Raw genomic sequence first — 13,213 nt, 5'->3', positions numbered from 1 at the left:
TGAAGACTTTTGTAAAGCCTTTAATAAAAAAAAGGAGGGGAAGATGTGCCTGAGCAGCTATGACCACCCAGATGGGATGTCTCCGTGTTCCCCTTGCAAAAACCTTCAAATTTAGACGTGTCTTAATCTTGCCTGGAAGTTGTTATTTTTCCTCAGGACAGAATTAAATCAGTAGGAATTATATATGGCAACAAAAAGCAGTAACAGATTACTTCTACCCATTCAGGAAGGTTCAACCGTTCAGCCTGGAAAGCCTCGGCCCTCTGAAGGAGACCACCGCAGCCACAGCGAGATGTTTCAGGCTTTCTACAACCTTTGCATTTCAGGGGAGTTGCGCTAGCGTAAACCCAATCCTCGCAACAAGTTCAGGAAAATCAAATGAGCGTCAAGAATTAACCCAGCCCACGCAGGACCGAGCTGTCCTGGAAAGGGGTGGTGAAGTCTCTGGTCGTTGCCACCCAAAGAACCTCTAATGCCAGCAGTGCCTCTCTTAAATGCAGTCCCAAACCCACGTGCTTCTAGAGGCACAGCGATTGCCAAGGAAAAGGGGAAAAAAAAGATTTGGCAAACATTCGGTTGAAATGAAACGAAGAGGTTCACTTCATAATGAAGGTTCTACAAATCATGTTGAACAAGTACCACCAACGAAAGAAAAAAGAGTCTTAAAGGGCTTCTTCCTTTGCGAGAACCAGCCAAATGATTCAAATGAAAAATACTTTTTTTTTTTAAATGATGGCAACAATTAAACCCTGGATCAAATTTCTGAGGAATGAGGTACATCTATCTTTGGATAACTTCAAATCAAGCTGAGACGAGTTTCCAGAACACGTACTTCAGCTACTGGATCGAACACAGTGACGTGCTGTGGCTTACGCTGTCAGAAACCAGCTGCGTCAATCGAACGGTCCCACCTTTTCAACACGAACTTCTCTGTCAAGAGTCCCAGTTATCACAGTTGGAGATAAATCACTAAGAATTGGACAAAACCACACTGTAGGAGCGGCAGAGGCAACGCTATTTTTAACTCAGACCAAACTGAGGAAACTCCCGTTTTCTGCCACGAGAAGCAAAGCTCTGCTCCCCACCCACACCAGCCCCTTCTCCCTGCAGGCACCTCCTGCCCTGCCCAGGCACCTTCTCTACGGATCGGTGGGATCGTGGATAATGTGCTCATCTACACTGAAGCCACCAGCAACGCTTGTGACGTTAGCAAGGCATCAGCTTAACCAGCAAAACCAGACAGATCTTCAGTGACCAAGTAAAACTGTCCATACAATGAAAAGAAAAAGAACCATCCTAAACCCCCAAATGGAATCCTCTTAGCCAGGAAAAAGTATTTCAAGGTCATAAAATCTTCCCCCACTTAAGACCGTCAACATTCCAACTGGAGAGCAAACCAACGGGCGACGTGCGGGGAGACAGCGCGGGGAGACGAGAGGGGACAGCGAGGTCCGGCTCCGGGTGCGCTGTACCTGTCCTGCAAATGACAAATCACACACCTCGGGAGGGCACGCCTGGGCTCCCCGCGCGGCTCCCGCCCGTTTACAGAAGGGAAAAAACCGATCCTCAGTCGCTACAAACGCGGCTCCCTGCAGCGCACGCAGAGGGCTCCGTCTTCCAGCCTCGTATCGAAGGACAGCACTTGGTCGTGCTCGCGGCGAGACGGAGCACAGCCCGCGCGCAGACCCGCGGCAGGGACCCATCGCTCCCTTTCGGGTCGAGAGTGAAGCCGCTCGCTGTCCCAGCCAAGGACTCCTCTTCCTCGGGCTCCTCCTCGGCACGCAGATGGCCATTTAAAACAGAGTGGACAGGCTGGACTCTCATCAGCCATGATGTTGGCTCTCTTCTTGGAAAAGGCTCATTTTCAATTCACAGCTCTGTTGAGAAACTCAAGTGTTTTTCTTCCCAATTTAAAGAGACTCTTGCCAAGACATTCCAAGTTTTTCGATAAACCCACGCTCTCTGCCCTGTGCATCAGTGCTAAAGCTCTTCCATACTAGGGCTGTAAGAATCCCAAACCACCAAAATATCTCTGTTTAAAGGAGAAATTCCCCTATACTATGACGCAGGATGGGAAGGAATTTTATCCTTAAGATAATTCTCAAAGGCACTCTAACATCCTATTTTCCCTTACTACCATTTTCTTCCTCACAGCAGAGCCCGTATTTTCTTATGTTGGTTATGGACAAAACCATGTTTTGTCTGTGCATTCCTGTTCAAACCCAGCCGATGGAGCCACACCGGTTTCACGTGCACTGAGCTCCACAAGACGACCAAGTGCCTTCAGAGCTGCACTTGTAATGAGGGCAAGAAATGGAGACCTATCTGAGGGCTGCGGAATTCAGGAGCGGATCTTCAACACAATCAGTAGATCTTCAATACAGATCTTCGGTCATCAGCAGGATGTGCTAAGACATGAACTTTTTTATCTCGATGGGTCATTTAATTGACTGGAAAGTGTCACTGTTGAAGAATGTTCTCCAAAAGTATTTTAAAGATGAACAAAAAATGTTTTTTTGTATCAATCTTCCCTTCCCAGCTCTTCAAGAGCGTATCAGAGTTGTTCATCAAGTAACAGCGCTAGCAGCTGTAGGCAACTGGAAAGGCATCACATGCCTTCCGGAGGTCTGCTCAGCACTGGATTTCAATGAGCCAGGAAAGGAGGTTACTTCAAGCTCTAGAAAATAAGTTTCTGAGCAGAACTTCAGAACAAGTCCATGGGAACGTGCTGTTGGAAGCTTTTGCCATTTCCGCAGTGGCCGAGGACCACAGCTGAGCCTTGCTGGGGTGCGAGGATGAGGAAGCGAAGGCGTATTCCCCCCTTCAGAGGAGAATTAGAACAATTCTCTGCCAAGAAGCCCCACAAGGGCCACCTCCCACTTCTTCAGCTCCAGCTCAGTGCCCTCGGCAGAGGACAAGCTGCACACCCTGCAGAAACATCGCAAGCTGCTCTGGGTTAAGACTTAAGCTATGCTTAGCATACATGGTTTTGTGTTTCTTCCTATCCGGCTTTAGAGCATTAGTTAAACTTCCCAGGCACATCTCCTTGTTTACGTGGCTCTGCCCTCGGCAGCAGATCCCAAGGTCGTTCCCCACACGGCACATTCGCAGCAGCCGGCGTTTGGACCTCTGGTGTGACCTGCTCTTCAGTGACAGCCAGCAGAGACCTCCCGCCCTGGTCGCGGCCCTGCTGCTCCAAGAGACGGACGTTGAGAAGGAATTCCTGCGTCCTTCTGGCTGTAGAAAAAGAAAATCTTTTTCTTTGGGGTACTTCCAACTTGTAATGTAAAATCACACCAAGCTCTGTGAAATGAGCTGTGGATTGGAGCCGGCTCCATGGTAGGCACAGGGGAAATGCACTTTATTCTATCTCTATGCCAAAAAGAAAGCAGGTCACGTATCCGCATTACTGCCAGGGGAACGTGCCCAGTCTGGCACCATCACCTTGGTCCTCTCTCAAGTGTTTGCCCTCCACATAGACACCAACTGATGCGATCACACTCGAAGAAGAAAGGCTTTCGAGCAACGCTTACGTGCGGGACAATTCCCTGAAGGCTGTCATGGGCACGTAGGCAAGAAATCAGGCCGCAGTCTTGTGGGTACGTCGTACGGTTTCCAAAGACGCGGCTGCTTGCCAAAGTCTCCATGGCAGGTCAACGGCCTCGGGATCCGGGCGTTCGCACGGGTCGCTCGTTACGCCGCCCGTGAGCGGCCAGCACGCGTACCTGGGGCCAGGCGCCGCTTTCGGAGAAGCCGCTGGGAATGTAGCCGTCAGCTTATATGGCAGCCAAATTAAGGTTTATCCTCCAAAATTACACTTAAAGCTAATGAAAAATAGTTACAGTCCAAGACTACTCACGCTCTGTTATTTGCTAAGTCTGCCCTTAAAAAATCTTCTTGCCAAAACCCCCACTGGTTTGTCAGCAAGAGTCTTGAGTGCTCTTCTCCTTCCTAGAAGACTCCTGTGTCTACAGAGGGCCTCTTGTGCAGCCCATTCTCCGATGAGCAGTTTTACTGGAACCAGTATGGTCTTTTCTGTGAGTAGAGGTCATGTTCCTGAAGCTACGGTATTTTGCCCAGGTGCCTTAAGTTCAACTATTCATATGTAATAGTCCAAAGTTACTTTTTTCATTCTTCCCAGGCGACTCTCCTGGATTTAGGTATCACTGGGCAGGCAGGGAAGCACGGACTTTTACATATGGCTCAAGGAATTCAAGAGAGTTGTAATTCCTCTCCTTGCTTCCACGGTTTCAGCATGCTGTGTCCCCATCAAAAGCCAGGGTGAACCAACCTGATCAGCCTGGATGACAAATTCTAAGTGAGCTGGATTGCCTCACGCTCCTTTAAGAGGCTCTTCTGCCCCTCTAGGTACCAGATTTACACCGTAATTTCAGGGGGTGGGGATCCCGACATACTTTCAGTATAAGTCAGACTGGGAGTAGAAACCACTGTGCATTTCACTGCTCCTCTGTAATTAAATGTGGTAAATAAATAGGCAGTACCTATTTGAAATAAGCCAACACACTCAGAACGAAGAGCGACCACGCCGAGTACAGAAGGAGCGCTCCCATCCATTTTGCTCAGTTGGATGTTTTGCTGCTTAAAGCAGCGGAGTTCTGAGCGTAGGGAGGAGAGCTCTCACACGCCAGCAGCAGCAAACCTAAACGGAGTCAAGTCTTCCCAAAAATCCAGAAACTATTTTTTTGAACCAGTAATGACCGTTAGAGCAGAACTAGGACTCAACAGACAAAACACAACCTAAAACCAGCACGGAAGGGAAACAAAACCGCACGGGAGCACATACAGCTACGCTCGACTACGCGTCAGCGTGCGCTGGAGCCCACCTCGGAGCCGGAGATGCTGGTGTCGGACGCTGTCGCTTTGCTCAAGGGGCTTCGCTGCCACGTTTCAGGATTGTAGTAGGGCGAGGGAGGTTCTGCCACCCAGGCCTTCAGGTGGCACGCCCCAAGTACAAATAACTAGCACGTCACCACCAAAGAGCAGGTCCAGTGAGCACGCACGCATCTTTACGTGTAGCCCGGTAACGAGCCGGGCACCCCTTCGAGCTGTTAAGACGGGTTGGCAGGTTTGCTGCGGTCGCTCCGGAAGGTGCTGACTCTGGTACACGGCACCAGGTGACCGCTGCACAGAAGCACACAGCTGAAAAGAAACTCTTTCCTGAAATCTAAATGAGGAATAACCTTGCAGGAAAGATCAACAGTCGAACGCTCCAACTGGGTGGACGCATAAAGCCTACCTTTCTTGAAGGTCATGGAGAGACTGTTCAGCTCTGTGGAGTCCCTCAAGGTCTTTCATCATCTTCTTCATGTGCTCCTTCGAATAGCGATTCTGGATGTAGGCGAACCAGCAGCCACCCACGCCAATGACGATGGACACCACGAGCATGAAGTCCTTCAGGTGGTTGTGACGAGTTACTGGAAGAGAACCAGAGACACTGCTGAATTCAAAAGAACATGCGAATTAACTCTGCAATGCTTCGCCCACACCAGAGCCGGGCATGAGAACTTAGAGATAAAGTTAGAAGGAATTGTGGCCCAGCTTTCAGCACGGGAAAAGATGAGCTACATCGATATTTAAGGGAAAAAAAAGAACCTTGACAACATATATTCAATTTGAATGGGGAAGCAAAAAAAAAAAAAAAAGATGAAATTCAAAATCTTATAGATATAATTTGCCTGGCGATACATGATACAGGAGAGCCTCCACGTAGGAACCCCCAGAACTGCTGTGCTCTTTTAAGGACAATACACATAACACTGAATACAAAGATCTAAGAAGAAAATACCTTTGTTGAAAAAATATAACTGTGATCATAGAGGTAAGGCAGATCAAGTGTCAAATTGTCAAACTTGCAAAACTTTCCATCAGGATTACAACTCAATGTGGAAACCTCCTTTTTCAACAGTTAGCAAAACAGTTACTTTAAAAAAAAGCGTGGATGATGTGAGAGAACGAAAGTAAAGAAGTGGGGGTTTTGTTTAGCACTTAGTTAAGGAAAAATCCAAAACCTCGATTCAAGCAGAACTTTTTTACTCTTTACTAATTAGCAAATCCTCAAACAAGTACGTACTGAGAAAGCTAAAAATGAGAAAGAGCAGCTTAGTCAAGCTAGCTGCGACTAAACAGTCAGTACCTACTGGTTTTAAACTGAAAGAGGGGAGATTCAGACTGGGTCTAAGGAAGAAATGTCTTACGCTGAGGGTGGTGAGACCCTGGCCCAGGTTGCCCAGAGAGGTGGTGGCTGCCCCATCCCTGGACACATCCAAGGCCAGGTTGGACGGGGCTCTGAGCAACCTGCTCTGGTTGAAGATGGCCCTGGTCACTGCAGGGGGGCTGGACGAGATGGCCTTCAAAGGTCCCTTCCGACCCAGGCCATTCGAAGATTCTACGACCCCGCACGTTGCCAACCCCCAAGCACAACCTTCCGCTCGCCCTCCACGCAGTCCTGATACCACCAGTGACCCAGCACCGCTTCCCGGCACAGGCTCCTCTAAAACACACCGAAGTCCCAGAGGCTTTTACATTAGGCTCGACGTGGATGCATAAAGAGAAGCGTGAGCAGCGAAGGGGTGCTCCTCCGAGAGCAAACGCTGCGCCAGCTCCAGCAGCCCCCGGCTCTTCCACTGGACCGGCTCCGTGCGATGGTACTCGGACGGACAAGCCCGACGGGAGAATTTAGGTTGGCAGCTACAGGGGAAGCAAAAGAGCTGTTACAGGCACGACGAGAAAACCTCTTTGCTTCACCTGAAGCAGGACCAGGGGGCTTTTAAACACAGAAATGTAGGTACCCAACCTGCCCCCTCCCCTTGCTGCCAGCCCTGAGAGCGCAGAGCGGCTTCGGCGGGCTGGGGACAGCCAGGACATCTCTGGATTCAGAGGGGAGAGCAGGCAGAGAGCTGCCGACGGGCCGCAGCCACGGACGGGCCCTTTCTTAGAGGAACTGCCAACGATGTGCCGTAACACAACCTCACAGTTACTCTAAAAGGGGTCAGAAATGCCGTTTTCCCCAAATCGATGCAACATCCCTTCCTCTGCCCTGCGCCTGGCCTGGAGGACACCTCAGCTCAGCATGCACGAGAAGGGCTGCACCCAAAGCAGCACCCACGTCCAGAAGAGAAACACTTGAGCAAGGCGAGTCCTCGCCGCTGGATCCTCGCAGCAACACCTGCCTGCCCACGGGGCAAACGGTGGCCCGGCGAGCACGAGCAGGACTCTCCAAAATGAGCTTCTCACTCGCACGTCAGGCTGACGACGAGCATGGCACGGAGGGGTGTCCTGGCAGCGGGACGTCACAGCGGTGAGCAGAATTTGAACCGGATGGGAATTGCACCCTGTCGTTTTCCAAAATGAGCGGATGTGGAAAAGCCAACGACCAGACATTTTAAAGATGACAAAAGAAGTTTACTGTGATTAGCGTTCTTTCACGTAAGAATTTTAAAACACTTTAAGACACCCTGCCTGGGTCCCTTCCTTTCTGCGCACCGCAGATGAGCTTACATAAATGGATTAAGCATAAAATCCCCCCGGGGCCGCACGTCTCCCAACAGCTTTCGTTCCGGGACTGTCAGGGGACTTGTGAACATTTACGCAAGGCACCGCTATCCGCGCTTGCCGACCGATTTCCATCACGCCCCCGAGAAACCGGCTCCTTCATCGTGCGCAAAATCCTTCAGCTCTTCGTTTCCAGTTAGGACGCCGCGTTGACTGCTTTCTCGTGAACCGAGAAGCAAGATGACGACTGTGGTGCTCTCACTGCGAGGCGTTTCTCCAAAAAGCCTGTCCATCTTAGCTGAAGTTTTAGACTTTAAAAATTTGTGGATTATACCAAATTTGAAATGGATCTCTACCAACAGAATTTTGACCCCATTTTAATAATTTTAGTGAGTAACGTCACTGCCTTCCCAGCAGGATAATATAGACCAAAGAGCCCCCCAGGACCTCGAATTCATCTTTGCTACCTTAAAATATAATTAACAAACATTGTTTTGGGGAAAAAAACCCCTTCCCTCAAAATGACATACACATAGCAAATTTAGGGCTTTCACTTCCCTTCCTTTTAATTTGTGCAAGTGTTTAAAGGCTTTTGCAGTATATTAAGAGACATGCTTTTCGGCGTGCTTAGGTCTAAGCATCAGCTTTGCACAACGCAAGAGAGAATTGCCCAACTGGCCTTTTCAATCTGAAATTTGCATTTATCACATCACAGCGAAGTTACGGCTCTGAAAGACCACGTTTGAAGTCTCTTACTGGGTCTACTGAGCTACGGTAAAATCCCCAACAGGCAGCAAAGAGAGAAAGAACTTCGCGAAGGCACGGTGGTGGTTCCTCCCAAGGGAAGGGATTACACTCTGTTCCCCCGCAACAAATTGATAGGTTCATTTCTCACTCGGACACACACTCTGCCCGCTCAGCACTCGTGTTCTCTCAGTTTTGTGAGAAATCCCAAGAGATGAAACACGAAGGGTGCACAGCACAGCATACGAATCCAGTCTCTTTTCCCCAGGAAACTCAAGAACCAGGTAAATTACACCAGGAACAGAGACTTCACCTTGTAAGAGGAGCTCTACAGACAATTCTCGGGCTGTAGAGAAATAACTGGTGTCAGGTCTCTTGTCAAAACCTCTAACAAAAAGTAAAAAAAAAAAAAAATTACTTCCATCATTTGGAGGGATGAGGACTTTCATAGCTGAGGCAGAACAATATTTGTTGTACCCCCAAATCTCTTTATGCCCTGGTGAAATCAAGGACAGGGACAGAAGGCATTTGCTTTCACCCATGCCCAAATCAATCCCCGTGAATCTCTGTTTCAGTCAAGACATACGATGCAGAAACTAAAGGTCACTGCAGGTATGCAAAATGGGATGAAGCAAAGACGAAGAAGTGGTAAAGGAGGACGCTGACGTGTTTTAGCTGGGAGAAAAGGATTGCTGGGTTTGATACGACTCAGTATTTGGGGGAAGGTGGGCTGGAAAGATGTTCTTACATTCTCATGCATCTTCAATAAAGGATCTACTTGGGATTTCTGGCAAAGGGAGAACGACAGCGGGGACTGTAAGAATACCTCCATCAGGCACAGACGACAGGTTAGATCAACATTTTCTTTTTCACATACTGAAGCTGTCACGTAACTGATACAGGGATTCCTCAACAGTTCTGTTACAAGCCACAGGCAGAATATTCTGGTACTATCCAGAAGAATACAAATACACACACAAACATAAAGATTTGGCCAAAATGAATCATTCCTAGTCGAAGGCTTTAGATGAAGCATCGCCTAAAGGCGTGCGCGGTCTCAATCGAAGGAGTATGTTGCCCTGTGCCTCGTGGGCAGACGTGAGCTGGAGGAGACACAAAAGCCTGCAAAACGCAGCAGAGCAAAGCAGAGATCACACTAAGCTAGTTTAAAAATTTAGAGATAGAAGAACAGATGTGTTACAACAGTAAGGGCATTAAACCTGAGATGAGGAAAAAGCCTTGTATTAGATCTTGGCTTTCCCATTTATTTATTTTTAAGCAAAGAACAGCTGACTTGTACCATAACTGGGAAAAGATGAGGCTTTTAAAGGTCAGCTCCCCCCCAGCAGCAGACGACAGACTCCTCTGACTGCACGGTACGGGACACATCGCACAGAGCTCATCTTTATTGTGTCAGAGTGCCGGATCTGACCCCGGTCACGGCACCAGCGTCCATCCCCTGGCTCTTTTGGTCGCAACCCACCGTGGTTTCTCTGCAGCTCGCTCTCCGCTGCGAGCGACATCAGTCTGGAAGCGCGTTAGTCTAATGGGGCCACCCCCACTAGCAGAAAAACCGTCCCTGGAGTGGCCCGGGTGGGCTGCTGCCGTCTGTGGCTGGGAGGAATTGCTCCGGTTGACTGAGAGCCAGAAATGAGGAATACACCTAAGCCAGCACAAGAGAGAGACGTAAAGCAGCGCAGTATCCCAGCTTAACAGAAAGATACTGATGCGATATGACGGGCATTCTGCAAATAGAAATCTGAGATCTTCTGGAGCAGACAGACTGCCTGAAGAACACAGGGAAAACCCACGAACACGACACACATGTCTTCAGTGAGCTTGGCTCCTTTCTGTAGCTGCACTGAGGCAAAAGGCTGTGCCCAAGAAGCCAGCACGGTACCCGCGGCGGTGGCAGGCAGGGGCCGGAGCCGCCCAGAGCATCACGGCTGCCGAGTCAGGGTATAAACAGACTTCCCCGCTCCGTCTGAGAAATGTTTTCCAGATAACGTGGTGGACATGCAAACCCTGGATGATGCAGCACATCCTCCTCTGCTTTCCATACGAAGCATGGCTATGACAAGAGATGCCACCCAGGAGAAACACGAGGAGGCCTAGGGACCCCTCGGTGCCGCGGGCTGGCCAGTTAAATGACGTCCCACTGCACTGCTTGTCACGTATTTCCAACTGGAGCCTCCAGCTGAAGCAGACTGGCATCTCGGCGCGTTCTCCCGCACAAGCCTCCACTATCCTCCTCTGCCTGCGTTTTTCTCCCTGGGTGTGGACTGACGAATAAAAGCGCTCGCATTACTACCTGCAAACCAGCACTCGCAAGCAGGCGTGTTGCACATGAAACGTAAAACGCTCACAAATTTCCCAGGAAGGCAATTTAAGCCACTACTCAATCCTGTCTCTGCATCAGGCTCGGGGGTGGATGCGGCCGGTCACCCCAGCTCAGCTCTGCCAGCAGCAGCAATGACTCATTCAGCTACAGTACTCACATTGCTCGGGTCATCTCTCCCCAGCCTCACGCTGCTTTGCTCCATTTTCTTCTTCCTGACCAACTTTTTAGGCCACATTAAACTTCAGATTGCTGGTGAACAACACACCATTGCGAGGCGGGACCGAGTGCAACTGGTGCGAAGCAGCAGCAGCAGCAGCAGCAGCAGCAGCAGGAGGTAACTGCTGGGGGCTCGGGCTGCGGCCGGCTCCGGGAGCTGCTCCTGTTCCGCAGGAGCGGTGCGGGAGCAGCCGTGCGGCTGCAGGGAAACCCCCCTCGATTTAACCTGCAATCCTTCAGGCTCAGGAATAATCACCTCCCATTTGTCAGAACGAGATGAATAGGGTTTCAGCAGAAATTGGTGACATAAAAATCAGGGCTTAGCAATACTGCTACAGCTTATGAAGAAGCGTGGGATTTTTTTACCTTAGGACAATAAAGGTTTTTAATTTTCTTTTTAAAAAAAGTGTGACATTCACCTCTGGAATTTTATAGAGTGAACATAATCTACTGCTGAAAAATAATCAATGCCATCTGTCACTTGAAGAGTCTGATCAATAACCCGCGATGCATCTCAGCCACGGCTCTCCCCAGCCCCCCAGCACTCCATTGCCGTATCAACAGCTGTAACGTAACCACACAAAGCGAACGTGCAATCCCGGCTGCGGGAGGAAATCCTGCGTGCTGCGCGGCGGAGGTAACGGCTGGCCGCTCTGCTGAAACGCCAGTCCTGCAGCAAGCTCCGAGATGCACAAACGTAGGAAAGAAGAGAGACAGCGTCCTTGTTCAAGAGACGCTCTCCTGCAAATTCACAGACGCTGGAGCAAGCACGCTTTTCCAGGAGCTACATTTTTTTTCAGAAGCAGATGAAATCGCCTGGCACCATCTCCTAACCCGACCCTGACTGTTTCTCAGTGAGGCAAGCTGCTCCGGCTAAAATCCAGGTAGCACCTCTCCCCTCCGTCGGTTGACCATTCCGGTCTCAGCCCTTTCTGGGAACGCTTTTGCTGCGACTTGGCAGCGTTTTCCCGGCAGAGACAGGTCCTGCAGCCAGCCTGGCCGCGCAGCACAGCCCAGGCCAGGAGCTCCGCACCCCGCGGCGGCTCTGCAGCAAGCAAGGCAGGAGCAGAGTCCGGCAGCGTCCTCCCTCCCGCAGCACCCCGAGCCCAGCAGCACCAGGGAAACCCAGCCTGGAGCCAAACTGGCAAAGCCAGTACTGGGAGGCACCGCTGGACAGCCAGGCCGAATAGATGGGGTACGGGGAGCAACCCTGCGTGAAGGATGACCAAAGGGGGAGGGGGAGGCTCACCAGGGTCGTGATAGGATGAGGGATAATGGTTTTAAACTGAAAGAGGGTAGATTTAGATTAGATATTAGGAAGAAATTCTTTACCGTGAGGGTGCTGAGGCACTGGCCCAGGTTGCCCAGAGAAGTTGGGGATGCCCCGTCCCTGGAGTGTTCAAGGCCAGGCTGGACGGGGCTTTGAGCAACCTGGTCTGGTGGAAGGTGTCCCTGCCCGTGGCAGGGGGTTGGACTGGGTGGTCTTGAAGGTCCCTTCCAACCCAAACCACTCTGTGATTCTATGGTCACAGCCAAAATACATGTGTCACGTCAGCAGAGCTGGGGCCAACAGGGAAGGGCTCCTGGGGACAGGCTGCTCCCTTGGGAGGTGGAAGCCTAAGGACGTAAGGCAAAGCAAACCGTGGGATGGGGGGACTCGGGGCGGCTGCCCAGCAGCCCGGTGCTGGATCTGCACGGAGGAGGGACAGCGATGCGGCTCCCCCGACCACGATGGAGGGGCTTTCCCCCGCGGGGGGAGAGGGACAGCACCCTTCTCCAAACGTTCAGCAGACATCCAAGCACCTTCTCCCCTTCTCTTCGCAAACACCGCCATGTGATCCATCACCTAAAGCGCCACAGAAGAGTTCAATCGTTCTTTGAAAATGTTCACTTGTAAAGTCAACACTGAAGAAATAACCAAGATTAACACTGGCCCCGTTTCCCGCTCCGGATGGATTATCACAACATCCTCTTCCTAAGGAGCAGATTCTGGCAAGTTGCTGCAGACAGGTAATTTCAAATCCCTTTTATTTCGTGTTTTGAGAAGACTGCTAGGCTGACTTGTTCAGATGCTGTGTTTTCCACCCACCCACGGCTATTACAGCTTTTCTCTCCAGTTTCCTCCACCGCTGCCATGACCTGCTTTGCCCAGCACGCTGCCCGCACAGCCGCCTCCCCAGCCACGCAGCACAACGCCCTAAGCTAAGGCAAGTTCAGGTGTTGCAGAGGTACCTGCCAGCCCCACCTCGAGCTGATCCAACCCTACTCCCGTTCCCAGCGCCAACCGTTCCTAGCCGCACTACACAAGCACTCGACAAACGCCCTTCCTCTTCAGCAGCTTTCGCTCAAGACAAGTGGATACGGAAACTATAAGGAAAACTCAGCTCGGATGTAAACGTA

General features: G+C 50.6%; 1 protein-coding gene across 14 annotated transcripts in view; it reads right to left on the bottom strand.

Annotated features, from left to right (window-relative positions):
* The window catches only part of STIM1 (stromal interaction molecule 1), a 105,300-nt gene that overhangs the window by 24,642 nt on the left and 67,445 nt on the right, over positions 1–13,213 (bottom strand). For all 14 annotated transcript variants that reach the window (XM_075491405.1, XM_075491407.1, XM_075491406.1 and 11 more), the window contains one exon: positions 5,258–5,435. In XM_075491405.1, the coding sequence (XP_075347520.1) occupies positions 5,258–5,435 (178 nt within the window). The remainder of the gene's footprint in view (positions 1–5,257; positions 5,436–13,213) is intronic.

Source organism: Mycteria americana, chromosome 1 (genome assembly GCF_035582795.1).
Source record: "Mycteria americana isolate JAX WOST 10 ecotype Jacksonville Zoo and Gardens chromosome 1, USCA_MyAme_1.0, whole genome shotgun sequence".
In the NCBI taxonomy this organism is placed as follows: domain Eukaryota; kingdom Metazoa; phylum Chordata; class Aves; order Ciconiiformes; family Ciconiidae; genus Mycteria; species Mycteria americana.
The sequence above is the reverse complement of the archived record's forward strand: the minus strand, read 5'-3'. Positions and strand labels throughout refer to the sequence as shown.